Here is a 20,427-nt window from a genome sequence, read left to right as displayed (position 1 = left end):
TATAGGCTATATTATTTAGCCAATCAATATTTTTAAGTAAGCCATTTTAGAGAAGTCACTGAGTGGTTTTGTTCGAGAGTTTTTCAAAATATATTTACATTTAAATATGAGGAAGTAAGAAAAATAAAATAAAAATCATTTAAGAAAAATAGATTTTATGCATTTTTAAATAAAAGGTATTTTAAAAAAGCAATTGTATTTGGATGGAGGGTCCCTTTGTTTTTTGATTCAATCAAAAATATTAAATTGATGTTTTTTAAGTATTTCTTTTTATAATTTTGATGTTTTAATATCAAAAATAAAAAAAATATTATTACATTTTCAATTAAAAATTATTTTTGCAAAAATACATTACACTGTAATACCAAAAACATAGTAAGAATCTCTTATAAAGTTAGAAACTAATTCTTGTTAATAGAAATCATGAAAGGAGAACAAATTATAATATCTGATTCTATGGTTGCTCGATATTTTTAGAATCTGTCCACTATTATGGTGGTTAAAAAGTGAAAAAAAAAAGAAGTTTTCCCCCTAAAATTCTATTTTCAAGGCATTTTTCATCCAAAATCATCATAAAAATCAATATTTTTATGAATGATGCAAATTTGGAGAAAAAACATTTGGTTTTATGTGGAAATCAATGCGTGGGTGTGCTTTTTATGTCCTTCCATATTTATAGACATTTGACACACACGCATGCTTTCCCGCAGAAGCAGGGGCATGGAGTTTTCCTTGAAAATCCTTTTCTTTTCTAAATAATAAAACCAGGTCACTGATCGAAGCTTGTTGTTTGTTTGCTAGGAATTAGTAGCGATAAAATAATAATAAAAAAAATTAATTAAATTGAGAAAACTAGAAAAAAAATAATAAAAAAACCAAATCATAAAAAAAAAACCAATTAAACCGAATAGAATATTTAAAAAACTGACCGGTTCGATTTCATAAGTCTGAAACCGAAAAACCAAACTAAACTGAAATTAATAAAAAACCGAGCCAAACCAAAACCAAAACCAAACCCTTTAGAAATTACAAAAAAACCTCAAAAAACAATATAGTTTTTGGTTTTTAATATAAAATAACCAAATCGAACCGAAACCGAACCAAACCAAACCGAAACTAGTCGATTGGGTTTCGGTTTTTGTTCTAAAATAATCGAAATCGATCGGTTTGAACCAGCTGTTTGATTTTTTTTAATTCAATCTAGTTATTTTTTTGGATAAAAATCAAACCGAATGAAAATTGTCACTCCAACTGAAAATCACAATGAAAACGTTGTCCTTTCATGGATTGATGAAGTGTTGTTCCTCGTGAAACTTTTGATTATGAATTTATGAGACAAAGCACATGAATGTCTGCAACTGTGAAAATGGGATCCAATCATTTAATTGCTATAATTAAGGTCTCCATTATTCTTTCTGGACAATCTTCGAGTTCAGCTATCACAAGATGTTCAAACTGATATATAATTTTAGAGTAATAAGCAGAAAAGCCAGGGAATGAATCTCTGGTCGAGTCTTCTCTCTATAGTCTATAGTGCCCTCTTAAGATAAATATATAAGTCAATTAAAGTTATTTTCAATTACGAAAAACAAGTAATTAGTAACTGAAAATAAGTAATAAATATTCAATATATATATGCACATACACTTTTAATTTTCACTTACTGACATTTCACTTTTAATTATGAATACAATCAAAACATTTCATCTCAACTCTATTTTTTTTATTCAAGTCCTTTTTTTATTGTGTTTTTCTTTTGTTCATTCAGGTCTAATTTTCTTTTAATTGGGTCATTTTACTTTCCATTTAACAAACCTTAATATATTTTTTTCATTCGCGTTCCTTTTTTAAATATTGGGTTCTTTTATTTTCTATTTAATAATTGTAGTGTAATTTCACAAAGTTAATACTCTGTAAATCATGAAATGAAATCATGAACAGGTGAATTATAATGTGAGGTTAAAAAAGATGAAAATGTAACGCAAGAGAAAGACAATATTCATTATGCGTTGCACTAGTTACCCACATTATTTTTTTCCCTTCTATTCTTCTTCTTTATTTTTTTTTCACTTGACTTTTCTTATTCCCAATTTAATCATTTCATATTAAGTTGACTTAAGATTAAATTTGATATTTTGTTTCGGTTAATTTTATTTAGGGCCCTTGCAATGCTAAGAATAAATTTCGACATTGAGTTAATACTTAATTTAGTAAAATAAAATTTAATTTTACCAATTCAAACCAATTAAATCTTTTGGGATCCAATTTCAAATTTGAACAAATATTTAACCTTTTTTTTCCCTAAAAAACAACACTTTTATCTTAGCTTTTCAACTCAATTTTTGGTTGTAATTAATAGACTTGTTATTGTATAAACAAACACATAAAAATTAAGAAAGAGAAATCACTTTACATGAAACATGAAACAAACGGGGTCTAAGATAAATGCTCTTAAAATTATTATCAATTTTAAAAAAGGAAAACCTTAAAAATACTATCCAATTATGTAGGAATTTGATATAAAGAGTAATTATTATCAAGAAAAAAAATATATTTATTAAACCATTATCTATCTACACATGCCATACCATGTGAAAGAAGGCAAGACTGCGCATCCAGTTAGATGATGGATGACCATATTTGACCATCAAGAAGCGTCATACATGCTTTTTTAATGACGCGGGCGCCGTCCATTCGCTAGGGAAGAAAAAAGAGAGCTAAAGAAACATTTATCCTCTCGAAAAAATATGAGAAAATTAAAAGATAAAAAATTAAAAGTAAAATTATTATTGCAATTCATAATAAAAGTTCGCTTGATCTATAGTGATTTTCATACACCATTTAGTTTTTGTTAGAATGTAATATAAAGAGTAATTATTATCAAGAAAAAAAAATAGTATAATGATAAAATTGATATAAATAATAATTTAAATATAAAACCGATAATATTCTAGATTGCTGTGTTTTCCCATCAAAAGAATTGCATCATTGTACTGCATAGACATTGCTCCCACAAGGACAAACAAAAATGCACGCGTGCGCACTTGAGGGTCTAGCTGCTGTGGTCAACCGTGTGACTTGTTCCGCCCCCGTCCCGGGTTCGACCCTCTATGTGCACGCCTGTCACCCCCGCGGTGCCTTACCTGCTCCTGGGCTTGCAGGATGTCCAGTGGGCCGTGGGGAATAGTCATGGTGCGCGTAAGCTGGCCCGGACACCCCACGTAAATCAAAAAAAAAAAAAAAAAAAAAAAATGCACGCGTGCTAATTATCTGTGACCCCGTGACATGGTCTCCACATCTCAGTGATTTCGATCGATCGAAAAGTTGTGCTGTTGCAATAATGGTGAATTAATCAATGGCTAATTAGTGCTTGGCTGTCTCCAAGGGGGCAGACCATCCTCTCTTGCAACCTTACCTTGTCTTTTCAATGAGGTTTTCATGTCGGCAAAGACTTCAATTTGAGAACAATTATTAGTAAACGTTTTATTTGATGTTATTTTTTGAAATTAAGTTTTTATTTTCAGTTGTAATTCACAAATTATGATAGAATGAATTGAATTTTAAAAAATATTTCTCATAATATTGTAAAGGCTAAAATGCAAATCAAGAATAATTATTGTTTCTGTCAAACATTAAAAAAACAAGAGAGATTTGTTCTTCTTGGACAAGAGGTTAAGTGTCCAAGATTGTGAAGATACAATAATGACAGAGAAAGGGGAAGGCACAAATGATGCGACGGTGTCGGATTGAGTTTGGGTTCTAATCCTTCATATCTTAATTATGATGGAGATGATCAATGCTTGCTTTTGGAATTGTAGAGGTGCAGGAAGCAGCCAGTTTTGCTCTATTGTAGAGGTGCAGGAAGCCATCTTTTTTTGGCAGACGGCATGCTTCTCTTTGCAGAAGCTACAATGGAGCAGATGGATACAATTTTGGAATGTCTAAATTATTTTTGTGCCATATTAGGTCAGAAAGTTAGTGCAGCTAAGGCTATATTTGTTTGCCGTTAGAAAAATTAGTTAATGGAAAATATTTTCTAGTAAACAGAAAACACTTTCCAGTCAAAGAAAAATTTGGCTTGGTTTCCAGAAAAGTGTTTTCCTTTTATTTTAGGCGGAAAACACTTTCCGGAAGTTGTGAAAAATTTAGAAATGTCATATTATTTGCTGATTATATCAAATTTGGTCCTCAAACTTTTGATTGCTATATATATTTTGTTTTGAATATTTTTTTTCAATTTCATCCATTAGAATTTAATTTTTATATTAATTTTGGTCCTTATTTTTATAATTGTTATTTGCTTTTTCCTTATCATTTTTTAATTGAAATTTTTTATTTATCAAATTTGGTCTTCATTCTTTTAATTTTTACTTATTTTATTTGAAATAATTTATAAAATATTAATTATTATTACTTATTTCCCTTGAACTAATTGGTTTTTTTTCATTAAATAGCAAATTAAACTTAAAAATTTGGGAGAATAACATCGTTCGAAAAAAAATTAATGAAATGATATAGTTTGACCTTATCACGCTTTTGAAGCGCGACATCCACTAAATATCGCGCTTCTAAAATGTGACAACTACATGCCACGCTTCTTAAGCATGATATTAACTACATGTCATGGCAGAGAACAAGGCCACTCAAGCAGGAGTAGGAGCTAGATCCAGTTGTACTATTGATGAGCCCGGATCATCCAGTAGACGACATAAACGTAGATAAATAGATGAGTTATGTTTATATATTTTAGAATTACTTAAATATTGTATTATTTTATATTCATTTTGCATGTGTGTGTGTATTCTTTCATGTGGCTACTTGTGATTATGGAATATAAGAATATATTGAGTTTAGTTAGAATTTTTTTATTGTGATTATTGTGGTTTTTTGCAGGTTTTTTTAAGCAGGATAAAATTTGAGGTATAACTTCTATATAAAGAAAACTCTGTTCAATTTTTGATAAAATTATAAATGTTTTAACTCTCTAAAATCATAAAGTAATTAAAATTTTAGATTAATAAAAACTATGATTTTATAAATTTTTTTCAAACTTAAAATAAAAAAATGATCAAAAACCTTACAGTAGCCAAAACGGTCAAACCGTTTTTGCTATTGTCCAACTGTTTTATCAAATGTCCAGCCATTTCTCATAATAGTATCTTTGAAAATGTCGCTGTTCAGAAACAAAATATATATAAAATGTCGTGTTTCTTAACTGCAACATTATTGAAATGTTGTTTTTTTTATCTTGTGTTATTTTATCATTAATTATATTTTGAGGGCTAATTACCTAATTTATCTAAATTAATCAATGAAAAATTCGTTCAGTGGTTAAGGATTCAAGTTGAGTCCTTTGGAAGTTAAACCAGAAGGTTCGTGCCCTCGAGCATCTTTGCAGACAAACACATGAGGCCATCGTTTAATGGCAACATGGAAGATCTTTCAAGCATAGGACTGGAACTGGGCATCACCCAGTTGTCATCCCGTTACTCCCACCAACACTTGTCTCCAAGTTGCATTCAAGAAAGTAATAATACTTATTTTTTAAAATAATATTTTAAAAAATTATTTTTAATTTTTAAAATTTATTTTTCATATCAAAACTTCAAAAAAATTATCCATAGCTGACTCGAGGGTGTTTGAAAGTGTAGTAATGATTGTTTTTAAAGTGTTTTTTTATTTCAAAATACATTAAAAAAATATATTTTTTTATTTATTAAAAATTATTTTTGATATCAGCATATCAAAATGATCTAAAAACATAAAAAATATATTAATTTAGACTTTTCTGTTTGAAATTGAGTATAGCACCATCAGACGGCTTGCATGTTTTACATAGTCGTTGTAGATTATTGACTCTGTTGAGTTCAGTACCAATTCTATCACCCCAAACTTCAGGATTCTGAAATAATCTGACTTCTCCATTGAATTATAAAAAAACCAAAGAAATTGGTCAAACTATTGTACAAATATTGTGTTTTTACTTAGGATTAAAATAGTAAAATAACGGTTTTATTCTTTATAAAAAAAAATCAAATTAACATACTTTGAAAGAAGGTTAACAGGTCTTTTTACGGGATCCATTTATTATTTTTGAATTGTCCGGGGTAACATTATCTTTTTGTAGTTTTTTTACACAGTTAAATTACCTGATTGCTATTAAAAAAAAAATTAACTATGAGCTAGAGGTTTTTTTTTATATATATTTTACTTTTCAAGCATAATATAATGATTATATTGCTTTTAAAATTAAAATTCTCAGCAAAGGCTTATTTGTTATTTCATAATGATTTTTTTACTTTGTTTTAGGGGCAATGTATTGCTTTTATAAATAAAAAATTTGTTGACGCACAATTCAACCGCCTTCAAGATGCATGTGTGGCTGACTCTGTAGTTTAAATTGTTGTTTCGCCGTATCATTCGATTCATTTCGGCATTCTCTTGTTCCTTAGGCGACGTGTATAGACTATGGATCTTTGGTTTGATGCCAACAACTTTTTTTTTCTTCCTTTCTCTCTTTCCCTAGAAATCCACGCCTTGAACTCCAAATTTACAGATCGGTCCTTTATTTTTCTTCCTTTGGATTTAGTCCCTTTTTATATATATATATATCAATTAATTTCTAAAATTTGACCTTATTTCAATTTTATCCACCTTTAAATTTTTAGTTTGTCAAATTTTATCTTTATTCTTTTTATTGTTGTTTGAGATTGTTTTTTTTTTCTCTCAATTTCACCCTCCTTCATTATTTTTTTTTGGAATGATTTTTTTTATGATTTTATACTTCAACATTAAATTGGTTGAGAATTGAGTTTCTTGATTGAGTTTGGGTCTAAGATTTCACTAACGGTTATTTTGAAAGAACACAGGTTTAAGAGATTCATTTAAGTTTGCATTGTTTTTGATATTGTTAAATTAACCGAACTTATTAAACTTAATCAACTCAATGACCCGAGTTAATTCAAAGTATTGTCATCGCAATATTTATTTGAAAAAACTATGTCGTCCAAGATGTCACCTTTAAGCATTTTAAATGTGTTTCAGCCGGCATGCATTAAACTTTTGCCTTCTTGATATCTTTATATTTTTTTTAAATTCAAAAAAATAATATTCCAACCCACTACCTAAGTGGAAAAACTATAGGTTCCTATATATATATATATATATATATATATATATATATATAACTACTCCATTCATTCTACGTCACCTCTTAGGTAATGTGATTTTACACATAAATTTAATCAATCATAGAAAAAACATGTAAAATTTGATTATTCAATTACTAAAACCTCAGTTATAACTATGATTCTCATAATTGTTATTTCTAATCTCACTTGTAATAACGTATAAAAAAGTAACAACACGTGCTGAAATTCCCCTTTATTTGACATGCCGTACACCACAATACATGCCGATCGCCGAAAGTTAAAAGAGGACATGAGCACTTTTTCAGCTGGAATTTGTCCTTTTCACCCCTGAAACTGTTCATAACTTCGAGGTGGTTTATATAAATATATATCAAAAAAGCAAGCAAGTCCCTTTTGTTTATGTAAATTATTATAGAAAATGAGTCAGCAATTTTTACCAAAATCATGGTAACTTCAGATTGTGTGAGAAAAAAAAAAAAGATCTTAAATACCTAGTAAAATACAAATGTTTAATCATTGGATTTGAATAAATTTAAAAAATAAATACTATTTTCATACCCGGTAAAAAAAATATAAATCTCTAATCTTTGGATTTGAATAAAACAGCAAAATAAATCTATTAATTTCATACCCAGTGTCAAAAAATCAATTCAACCCAAAAGCTTAAACTATTAGGTGAGGTTCCAGGATATGGTTTATATTATTTTCTAACAAACCCTCTTAAGTGAAAGCTCTTTGGTCTTGAAATTTGCACATGTTCACATTACCTTGTATTTAATTTTTATCAGATAAATAGAGAAGGTGAGATTCGAATTCGTGACCGCTTGGTCATCAAGGCTTTGATACCATGTCAAAAAATCAATTCAACCCAAAAGTTTAAACTGTTGGATGAGGCCCCAAGATATGATTTATATTATTTTCTAATAACCAGTAGAAAAATATAAATTTTTAATCATTGGATTTTAATAAAATAACAAAATAAATCTACTAATTTCAAATCCCATAATCCAATGACCTATAACCGGCCTTTTTTTTTTTTACAAGGTTTGGGATTGTTCACATGTTTTGTAGTTTGGTTTTATAATTTTTACATATAAAATTACTTCATTCTTCAATTTCACCTAACATTTTTTTTTTTAAAAAAATTTGATTGTTAAACATTGACATGATATTTGCATACTCTTTTAGCACTTACTAGTTCACTTTCCAACATATTAAATATTTCCTTTAATTCCCTCCACTTATAAAAATGCTGCAAATTAATTAATCCCAAGAAAAATAGATCACATAAAGAGAAGAGAGAATAATAATAATAAAAAAAAAAACCTCAACTTAGATTAAAATATTCTTATCATTTTATGTGATCTGGGATTGATTTTTTCTATTCATATACTTATCTTAAAAATAAACATAATAAGTAACTCTTGAAAACCATTAAATTCTATGCTTCTTTTGTTATCTTTCCAACTAGTTTGGAATATATATATATATATATATATATATATATCTTTGCATGATAATCTTCCAACAACAGGTCCAAAATTACAGAAATCGATGAATTTGTAGCCGTTTCTTGATGTATCATTGTCAAGGACAAGAAATGACGGGAGACTCATGAAACGTTGTATTATATATATGGAAATGTGGTAATGGTTATTGAAAGACACTTTTTATTGTTTTTTTCCCTTCATAGAGAGCTTGGTTTCTATCAGGGTAAAATCTGCAGAGTCAGAACTTTATACAAAAAGTAATTTTCAAGTCATTGTTTTTAAATAGATGTATATCCTTGGAAATCCCGACTGTTAATATGAACCACAGCCAGCCTCCGTATCATTAATAGTGACATAACTCTGGTACTGTGATAGCTGTTATGGTTGAGATTTTAAAAAAATTATTTTATAAAAAATATTTTTAGTTGAAGTTGGTTTGAAAAAATATATGTTTGGTTAAAACTGTGATTGAAATTGAATTTGAACAAAAAGTAATTTAATGTGTTTGGTTAAGAATGCTTTAGAAATTGAGGTTATAAAATAATTTATATATATATATATATTAATATTTATGATTTTTAATTTAAATATTGTAGATTTAACTATTGCTATTACATCATGAAATAAATCATACTTTATATAAAAAAAATTTATTGTTCCATTAAACTATCTACAATTCCATTACATACAAAATTCATCCGACAAGAACTACAGTTTCCATGATTCTTTGAGCGTGCAATAAAATTAGGTAAAATATTATCAGGAATAAAATTGAAATTATAGTATGAATAAATTTGATTCACCTTAAACTAATTTTTTTTTTTAAAAATACTGTTCACATTCACGTGAACAATGCGAATGAAATTAATTAATTGCACTGGTTTTTCAAAAAAAAAAATATTAATTGGCTTTTTGAAAAAAATAAAATAAACTGTTTATGTACAGTGCGAGTGAATTATATTTCACTCGCACTGTTCGCTGCTTTTTTGAAGAAAACAAAATTCACACTGTTCATTTTAGTGAACAGTGCGAAGGCTGCACCATGCTGCACTGTTCACTGAACAGTGCAGCATGGCGCAGCCGCAAGAAGTAGGTAACACATGCTTTCGTTTTCCACCGTTTCAAACGCATAATTTTGTGGGACCCATGAATAGTAATTTACATTTTTTTTTGTTACCAAACGTTGTTGCATCAGTGTTTTAAGCAAAACGCAGACGCAACAACGTAGACAAACACTCTCTAACAACTGGTTAGTACATACCAATTAAAACTTTAGTAGTTTTCAGCTTTAATAGTGAGATTTCATTGCACAATGCCCATAATTTTGTCATATTATCGTATTATTTTTTATTTATTTATTTATTTTATTTTCAGTGTTGTGGGTTTTTACGGTTTTTTACTGGGTTATCCTGTTTGTTTCTGCGTTTTAAAAGCGCTTTTGAAAAAAATTGAAATTTTTTTTATTTTTTATTAACTTCAAATTAATATGTTTTTAGTATTTTCAAATAATTTTTACGTGTTGATGTCGAAAATAATATTTAAAAAATAAAAAAAACATCATTGGCATGTATTTTGGCACGAAAAGTTATTTGAAAAGCAACCACAAAACAAGCTAAGCCATGAGTTTGGTCGATTAACTCGGGTTGATTTACTTTTTATTGCTTATTAGTCCATTAAAACTATAATGAACTAGAATTCAAAAAATTAAAAAGATGTAAAAATAAAAAAACATTAACAAGCTTCTAAACTAAAAATACTTTACTTATTAGTCTATGATAAAATACCGTCAAAACCTCTAGTTAAATAACTCTTTGTAGATGTAGAGTAAGTTGCTGTTCCATACCTTTAACTAAATAACTTTCCCTTGACTGCTCAAGGAAGGAAGTACAATAGGATTAACAATGCAAATTGTATGAATCAGCACCCTTGGGCCTTGGACATAGTTGGAAACCGACCAGTTCTGGGGACGAGGAACAAGGGTAAGGTACAAATGAATGTCATGTCCGTTTCCTCCTGTCCCAGTACTGTTGAAAATTAAAACTTCGTACGTGCAGATAGAAGTGGGATCGTGATCATGGTACGTATTATGGTATATAACAATGACAAGCACATGGTGCAATTCACCGATTCCCTTTCCCTTCTGATGAACAAAGGACACCGTGGTGGAGTTTTTTCAGATCTTAGTACAGTGGCATCTTTTCTAAAAATTATTTAGCGCAGTTGAAATGCGACTCACGTGCATGCAATTTTTTTAAAAATTAATTATAAAATAATCTAAAAAAATTAAATTGAGGAGAGAGGAGATAGAATAAATAAATAAAAATATATATATATTATAAACACATCAAAGCTCCCGCAATAATACAACAAGTATCATTAATTTTTTTTTGATAAAATAATAAAAAATAAAAAAGTAACTAGGAAAGACCATAGTGTACCATATAAATTACAAAAAAAATGATGACACTGACGAAACTCATGTATTCCATTTTGATCGCCATTATTATATAGATAATATTATTACAACAAGATATCTATTTTTTCCGGTCTTTGTTTTTCGTTAAATTTTGTGTTTTTGATGAAACAAATACATAAAGGTATTTAGTAATATATTAAATTACATTTTATACTGTAGGACCCACTCAAAAATTGAGTTTGAAACACAGTTTTTGTGAGGTAGTTTTTAAATATTTTTTTAATTGAGTTTCATTAAATCCTATTTGTTTTTGAGTTTCAAAAACACTTTTGAAAAAAATTATTATTATTTTTTTTTAAATTAATATTTTTTTGTGTTTTCATATCATTTTGATGCACTGATATAAAAAATAATTTTTAAAAAATAAAAAAAATATTATTTTCATGTATTTCTGAATAAAAAACATTTTGAAAACCAACCGCAACCACTCTTAAACATAACAACCAAATATTTTATACATGTTTTTTGCTACACATAAACTTTAATAATAATTTTTACCAAATAAATATTTAAATTCAACCAATCATACTTTTTTAAAATTTACTTTTTTTCAAAACCTCAATCAAAAAACTATTTTAAAAGCAAACACCCTCTAAATTATCTTAGAGTTACCCTGTGTCACCCTCTAATTTTAAAAAAAAATTATCTACAAGATTTTTGCACACTTGATAATTGACAAGACTTGGGATAGCACCTTAATACAAGTGATATTTTATTATTAACATCACCATTTTCACTTTACCACCACTATATTTTATTATTTATGTAATCGCCACTTTCTCATCGTGATCATTTCAACGCCACCCCTACTAAAAATAACAATTTAATCCAAACTTGTAGATTACAAGAAACCTTTTCTAGAAAAATATTTTAACATATCAAAGAAATGGAAGATAACCCTTTTCGATAACCTTTTACAAGAAAATGATTATTTTCTTGGAAAATATTATTTTACAAAACAAACACATATTTAGCTAGTATATAAAAAATTAAGTAATTTTAATGAATTCTTATTAATTTCAATTAGTGTTACTACATTGTTTTTTTTGTTAACATCTTATTTATTATTAAGTAATATTTCTTGATTTTTTTTTCTATTACAATTTTTTATCTTTAAAAAATATTCTTACCTTTATATATGTAACCCAATAATTCAGATAAGTAACTAAGTAACTATCTAAGTAACTATTAGTTACTTATCTAAATTATAAGGGTGAGTAAAAAAATCAAAAAACCAATTAAACTGGAAAAAAATAAAAAAACTGAAACGTGAAAAAAAACCGATTAGAATTTTTAAAAAACTGATCGGTTTGGTTTGGTTTTGGTTTTATAAACCTGAAATTGAAAAAACCGAAACGAACCCAAACCGAAAAAAAATCGAGCCAAACCAGAAAAACAGAGCCAAACCGAAGAAACTTGTTTTTATTCTAAAGTAACTGAACAGAAACCGGTGGGTTTGAACTGGTTTCGGTTTTTTTGAAAAAAAATAAAATTGATTTGGTTATTTTTTTTGATAAAAACCGAATCGAACTGAAAATGATCACTTGTAATTGTACTAACTAATACTTCAGCTATAGCTATATGTAAACAATTTTTTTTTTTTTTTTTTTTATTTATACACCCAACACTTCGTGTTGGCTATTGGTTTAACTAGTCTAGTCACATGCTCTTAACAAAGTGATCAGACAAAAATTATTTATTGAGAAGACTAACTAAGTCACCAAACAAAAATTCTTGGAATTATATTAATTATTAACTAGCTATAAGCAGTGCTGTAGAGCCTTTTAATGGTGCTTCCATTGAGAATTTTCAACAGTCCATGGTTGCTGGTGCACCTAGGAGTCTTGAACTGGCTCAATGCTGCCCCATTTCCTATGAAATATTCCAAGATCTTCTTGAAAGTCCCCGTCTTGACAATGCAAAGCTCTAGAGGTCCTATTGATTTGGTTCTTCTTGACACCACATAGCCATGATCAACAAAAGATGCATCCATTTTCTTGCAACACTCACCAAGAACCTCTTCTTCGACATCTCCTTTGATTTCCCAGTAAATTATGTAGTGACCTGGCTGTGTTTCTAACTCAGCGTGGCTAGTAAAATCCACAAGCTCTGCTCTAGCCTTGCTCATGAGTAGCTGAGACCCCTTCTCCACCACCAGCTGCAAATCTTTTTCAGTGTTCTTGTCAATGTTTATAGTTAAAATTAGCTTTCTCCGGCATATAAAGTTCAATTTTGGTGTCCCTTTGTGAAAACCAGCAACCTCCACTACATCCCCTAGCCTGCATCTATAAAGCCCTGAACAAAAAAGAAGAAGAAGAAGAAGAAGAAGAAATCTTCATCAAATTATAATATATGAATCTTGGTCCCTCTTGGAAAAAAAAAGAAGAAGAAAAAGGATTGCATGATTTTTTTATTTTTTTGAATTTTTGACCATTTAGTCATTCTCAATTCCTAATAGCTAGAAACGGATTGAAAACTCAATGAACTCTAAAGTTATCATCTATCTAATTTCCCAAAAAAAAAAAAAAAAACCCTTGAAAATCAAATAAAACCACGATCTTGAACCGATTGAACCAATAGAACGTGTACACCAGGCTACAAGAAATTACAAACAGGAAACTGAATATCGGTAGTGTAAGAGGATGGCTTGTTGAGAGTCTCGTGACCATAGATCGAAACCTTACTTTTAAGTTTTTGGAACCAACTTTCCTAAAACTTGCTAAGTGGCTGCCAATCATGTGAAGGGACTAGATTCATGCAAGATTTTTTGTTTTGTGAATCGTCGACATGCCATGTCTATGTCAAAATCGATGCTTGACTAATCAAGAAATTAATACATCAATGGTGGCACAAAAATAAATAATGCAATGATGTTGATTTTCTATGATTAAATGTGCTAGGACAATTGGTCCATTCCCATGAAAGAAACTCAGTAGTTTCTGGCTGCCAATTTTAATTACCATGGGCAATATGACGAAAACATCAACCTAGCTACAAGAAATGGGGTTGGAGAGATTCACGAAGATATCAATGGAAAATGCAATAGCAACTGGAGGGGAAAAAAGATCTAAACATACCAGTAAAAGTAGTGAGGACAATCTCATACTCTTGTCCTACCTTGACTTTTGAGAGTGGTACCGGTTCATCTTCGATGAAGTCATCGATGGCTGAGCCACAATAATGATTCTCTCTATAAAGTGGCATGAACTCATAATATGAGAAGGTTGGTATTACTGCAAAAGTAACATCTTCAGGAGGCAAATAAGGATCCACATTAGCTCCAATCCAACTCTCTGTTGATCCATAATCAGCACTCACTAATGGCAAGCCCCCAGCATAATGCCTTAGTTTTTGCAAGTAAGGTTGCATTGAGCCTGTCATTATGGAGTAAACATACTTGGAATTTGGCCAAAGCTTAGTAATCAAACCAAGCCAATTTTGAGTCTCCAACTCCTTGCAGTTTTCTTCTATCTTTGAAGCTAAGCTTGGATTTGGAGAGATGATAGACAGCACAGCCTTTCTCATCTTTGCCAAGTTGATTCTTTCACTAAGAGTACCATGTTTAATGTCATTGCATATGTCTCTCCACACATCTTCAAATGCTGTGAAGGCTTGAACTATGCTATAAGCAAAAGTAGAGGTTATGAACTCTACTTGATCACAGAAGAAGAGGCCTAGAAGAAGATGACAATAAGTAGATTGCTCGTAGTCTCCACCAGAAATGACTTCTTGTGGACTACAAGTGAAGCACTTTGTTTTTTCTTGCTTGATCTTAAACTCTTCACTTGCATAATAATGGGTTGTAGCTGTTCCTGCTGTTAACCCTCCTTTTGTTTTGAATTGTTTGCTGCTGTATATGAACTCAAGGATCCTTCCTCCTTCCCTTGTTGGATAAACCCTACATCCACCACATAAAATAAAGAGAGAGTACAAGAAATCAAATGATTACTTTGTACAGTTTTTTTTTCAACTGTTCAATACAATATATTTAAAGTGTAGTTATCCATCTTTTCTTAACTTAATTGTCTTCTTAGATACCATACAAATTTGGATTATGTGTGACCAACAGGGAGAGAGATTGGTCAAACCTTGATCTATAAGCTGCTGCCAAGCTGAAAATTTGAAGAGTTGTTCGAGCACTATGGTCAGTGAAAGGAACAAACTTCTGCCTTCCGTCTGTGGTTCCAGAGCTTGAGAAAATTGTAACCATGAACAAAATTAGAATCATAAAAAAAGGAAATAATTCTGGAAATATTCTCTTACAAATGGTGGAAACATGGGCTAATGGAATCCTTTCAAATCAAGGTAAAAAGGCTGAGTTTTTGTAGACTTCAACCAATCCTTGGACAACCTAAAGGTATATATCCCATGAAATCATAAAAGATAAGAAAACTGAACAAGAGCCAAATAGAGCCCATAACTCACAACTCTATCAATTAATATTCTGGTTCCATTTTCCACATGATATCTAAAAAGATAAGCTTTTGCTATAGCAATATGGTCCAAGCATCCAAAAACTTGAAAAAAATAATATAAAAAAAGATGAGAGGAGAGGAGCAGAGAAGAGGACACACCTTAAGGAGAGAAGTGTTATAGGTTGTTTAGTGAGTAACGGAACAGTATCCCCATCAGCAATTCTGCTAATGTAAGGCTCTAAATCTGCATGGGAAGCAGGAGGTACCAAAGAAGTGTACAGAGATTCCAATGCACTTGCATCCATGTCTTGAATATTGATATCCCCTAACCATTTGTTGAGATACTCCACACCCCAGTTGAGCTCAAGAATTCGGCGAAGAGTCTCGGTCTGAACTTGGCCGGCTTTCTTTGATATGTCCTCAAACCAACTGATAATGTCATGTTCATAGCTTCTTGACGATCCATTGGTGTTTTTTGGTTCCATGAAGGTGATGAATGCTGAGGTAGCTTGCTAGCTAGCTTGGTTCAATACAAGAAGTATAGACAAATAATGGTGTCAATATAGATATTGGAGCTATAAGTAGGGAACACTCTCTTGTGTACAATAGACAGAAACAAAAGAGAGCCCATATACATTGAAAGATTCGTTCTCTAAATCACGAAGATTTGAAAGATATCGTTCTCTAAATTATGAAAATTTAATCTTAAGGCTGGTCCCTTTGTTAGAAAGCTCAAAAAACTCCTCTCTAAATATTGCAGAGATCGAAGCTCCATCTTGCAATCGTACGATAGGATATAGACCACAAGACATGGCCATGTTATCAATATGGCTAGGTAGAGAGAGAGAGAGAGAGAGAGAGAGAGAGATTCTTCATTAAAATTGATAGATGTATGCAGAAGAATGTGACAAGGGGCCGGGACCGAAAAAGCAAACCATTACATGCTAGCTTAGTGACCGTTGTTTATCTACATAGTAATATCGTGTTTAAAATTATATTTGGCTGGAAAACACACAATCACACATATTTTTTCAGGCCAAACGGAGTTCGAGAGCTTCGCATCATGCTTATTTCTTCTTTCTCGCCAATTTGCAAGCCACCATTTGAATGTGATGAATGGTGGTTATCTAAAATCATGTTAATTTAATAATTTAAGATATTATGTGAAGTTTTAAAATATAATTTATATTATTTATTAATATATTATCTTAAATAAAAGTTTTTTAAACTTAAAATTTTTAGAGATCCATATTACTTTGTATTTAAATTTTATCAAATAAATAGATACAGTGAGATTTGAACTCGTGATCGTTTAGTCATTAAAGCTCTGATACAATATCAAAAAACTATTTCAGCCCAATAAGTTAAATTGTTAATTATAAAATATAATTTATATATTTTTTTAAATATTGAATCACATACTAACTTTATTTTGAAGCATCAATTCCCCCTTTTCCCTTTCCTTCTTTTTTATTTTTTTATTTTTTTTCCTTTAGAAAAATCCAAAGATACTAACTAAATATCTATCCATTTTGTCTTTCTTATGAGTTTCAAAATTAGGGATAATAATAGATTCTCATGCGTGAAGTTTTGTATTATCTATATTTAAATTTAAATACAAAAAAATTATTAAAACCTTATTAAAATTTGATCATTTTCGATATCCGAACCTGATCCTATTTCAATTAATTAGCATCTAATTCAATTTTAAAACTTTATCAAACACCTTATAGTTAAAATAATATGTAAGAGAAAAACAAATCTCAACATATAAAACATCAACAACATAATGCATAATGAAATTAAAAAAAAAAACTTTATAAGGCAAAGTACAGTAACGAACGTTAAAAAACAATATTATTTTTAACTTATTGTATAAGAAATATAAATTAGTGATTGGGTGCGTGCGTGCCTTATCACTTTTCAAAAACTAATTAAAGCCTATAGATTAGGTTAAAGTGTGGGATGAACGTACAAACCTTAATAACATTAAAGCATGTTCTATGTACCTTCTCATTAAGGAAACCAAATCTAATAGATCCCAAAAAACAACTTCTCAGCCGATTTAATTAAATGAAAAAGCCATATATATGTCATAAATTTAATGGGTCATAATTACCATAGGCATTGCCTAATATCTTCCCATACTTTAGAACACATAGATATCTACCATTTTAACCCAACACTTCAAAAACAATTAGAAAGTTCAAAGAAAATAACATTTTTTTAGTTTTTTATTAATAGAGGAAAGCTCGAATCACAAATCAAGAACGTAAATCCAAGTTAATTAGTTTTTTTTTAAGAATCAAAACGATGTTTTTTTAACAAAAATATTCAATGGGTTGAAGACTGAGTTTTTAATCAGGTTGAGTTGGGTTAATGTCTTAACCAATATTTTTTCAACCTAGACCGGTTTAAGTCTCGGGCTGATCATCGGGCATATTTGAGTTTTATAACTAGAAAAAAACACTAAATTATTTTAATTTTTTTTTATTTCTGGCCATACTTCATATTTGAAAGGAAATTGAAAATTAACCATCCCACCCATAGTTATTAAACCTGACCCGGGGGTTGACCCGGTCAAGGGGCCGAGTCCTGGGTTTCATGGGTCAACTTGGGTCAACCCGGAAAAATTAAAAAAAAATTAAAATTTTAATATTTTATATGAAAAAATTAAGAAAAAATCCATGTAAATATAAGCTATACATATTGTAAATAATGAAATTTAAAAGAATATTTTAAAAAGTTTTTTATCCCACATTAAAAAGATATTATGTTAAGCTTTTAAGTTGAAGTATTTAAACAAAATTTTTTTTTTATTCCACATTGAAAAAACATAATTTTTTTTTCTTGGGAACATAGAGTATATATACTGATGGGTTTCAAATTCCATATTTGAAAAAAAAAACCACCGGGTCTTGCTTGGGTCACAGGTTAATCTGCCGGGTCGTTACACCGGCTGATCTTTTAAAAATTCTAAACCAGTTCAGTTTCTAGATCAACTTCTTATACCGGTCCGGATTTAATAACTGTGACGCCAGCTGCCGGTGTTGGAGTTGAAAATTGTAAGCATATGGGAATAGATTGGCCCATGTAGTTGACAGTATTTCTAGGCTTCGTAAATGCCACCTATCTATCCGTAGGATGAATTAAGGGCCGGACCATCACTTGAGTGATCCTAGTTCATTTTCCTTGGCCTCCAATTCAGACCCCTAAATTAGTTTTGATCATATTTTGTAGGGCCCTTTTCCTCAATCACCACCATATACTTGTAGCTGCTACAGCTGTGCCACTCTGTAAGCTCAAGGTCCCCCGATCTTTAATGGCTATTAACATTTTCGTACTTTCTGTGTCACCAAGGCATACAATAATGCTGATCGATAAACTTCAAGAATCCCCGTCCAGATCCTCTTTCAATAAAGCCAATGAATTGTCTTTCTTATGTAGAAGATTACAGGTCTTCTGTAAGCCAATCTATAACTTGATCCCCAAGGTTTTGTTTTTTCTACAAAGCTTTTCATCGAAATATTTTCTTTTGATGATCTCTCTCTCTCTCTCTCTCTCTAGGTTATGAAAACGAAGTATTCTAGTCTCAAAGTTGAGCAATAAACTTGATGGATAATGAAGTGACCTCTTGCTGGTTTAAGCTAAGTTACAATCTCTGCCCCCACATAATTCACTAACCATATATATATATATATATATATATATCTTGGAGTGTCCAAAATTCAACTTTTTTTTCAAGATCTTTAGGTCCCAAATGTTCATGGTTTTGTTTGAGCCATTCAACTAGTATAAAATATCTAGATATTGCTTAGAACCACGTTGACATCTTGATTTTCATTGAAGGGTCTCAACAAAAGAAAATATTCTGCTGCCACGAGTGAAAGATATCTCCACAATTTTTTTTTATAGTTTTCTTAGATTTAATTTTTAATTTATTGTGGCTAATCAATAATTAATAATAGTCTTAACTTTTAAAATTTACTATAAAAATAGAGAGTGAAGAAAGAGTTTAATACATGAATTTTTCTGAATTTTACACTCTTCCTCACCTCATATATATTCTAGAGTTTTCTTCTCGTATTATCGAGAGATACTTAGTTTAACCATAGCCATTATGAACCAATGCAGACTGGCACTGGAATTGACTGGCTACATTGATGGACAGAGCCACAGACACAAAGGGACTACTCAGAACAGATAAAAGTACTTGTGTTGAAGGGGACCATTCCGAAGAAAATAACTAATCTTGGCACTAAGGGGACTAGTAAAGCTAATCAATCAGCCATCAACCTTTTTGCAACTATGTATATGTAAATATTGTCGCAAGAATCTCAAATATTGGTAGGAGTGGAACCAACCAGGCTAAATCTGCCATGTAATTGGAGCCATTGACATTGCTAACAACTCGAGCCATGTTGTTGTTTGTGATCAAGTCCTTCCCATTAACAACAAAACAAACAAGGTGTGGCTTTGAATTGCACGGGAATGGAATATTTGATGCCTCAAGAAAGCAAGATCATAAAAAAAAGAAGCCCACTTTATATTCAATCATATAGAGACTTGCAAGCTCATCGCTCGTGCTTTACTGATGCTTATGTACTATCACTTTCTTTGCATGTGAAGATTAAGCTATTGCTTGCATTCGAATAGTGGATGCAGTTGCAGTATTGTTATCAATCACTGAAATAAATCGGGCTAAACAACACAGCAACATCTGCTAGCATTAAGAGAATAACGACACCATTGTCTAGATTCCAGCACTAGCTATTTTACAACGATGTTTCTGCATGCGGACCTGTAATGAAATCCACTTGGATAAGGTCCCCAAGGCCAAATTTACATGTGCTCCTGGCTTTTGCCAGTAACATGCGGGATTATAAGAAATATAG

At 30.4% G+C, this 20,427-nt stretch overlaps 1 protein-coding gene across 1 annotated transcript; it reads right to left on the bottom strand.

Annotated features, from left to right (window-relative positions):
• Positions 1-12,798: 12,798 nt before the first annotated feature.
• On the bottom strand, positions 12,799-16,391 carry LOC7497387 (indole-3-acetic acid-amido synthetase GH3.10). Its single transcript, XM_002319332.4, has 4 exons — positions 15,692-16,391; positions 15,206-15,307; positions 14,195-15,015; positions 12,799-13,412 (listed from the first exon to the last, which is right to left on the bottom strand). The coding sequence occupies exons 1-4, from the start codon at positions 16,015-16,017 to the stop codon at positions 12,874-12,876; spliced, it is 1,788 nt and encodes a 595-aa protein (XP_002319368.3). The 5' UTR covers positions 16,018-16,391; the 3' UTR covers positions 12,799-12,873.
• Positions 16,392-20,427: the final 4,036 nt, after the last annotated feature.

This window comes from Populus trichocarpa, chromosome 13 (assembly GCF_000002775.5).
Source record: "Populus trichocarpa isolate Nisqually-1 chromosome 13, P.trichocarpa_v4.1, whole genome shotgun sequence".
Classification (NCBI taxonomy): Eukaryota; Viridiplantae; Streptophyta; class Magnoliopsida; order Malpighiales; family Salicaceae; genus Populus; species Populus trichocarpa.
Note: the sequence above shows the minus strand (reverse complement) of the source record. Positions and strands in the feature narration are given on the sequence as shown.

Coding starts and splice junctions, on each gene's coding strand:
- LOC7497387 (XM_002319332.4), bottom strand. CDS start 16,017: ATGGAACCAAAAAACACCAATGGATCGTCAAGAAGCTATGAACATGAC. Junction 15,308..15,691: donor ATAACACTTCTCTCCTTAAG/GTGTGTCCTCTT, acceptor AATTTTCTCAAG/CTCTGGAACCACAGACGGAA. Junction 13,413..14,194: donor TGTCCTCACTACTTTTACTG/GTATGTTTAGAT, acceptor TTTTTTGTTCAG/GGCTTTATAGATGCAGGCTA.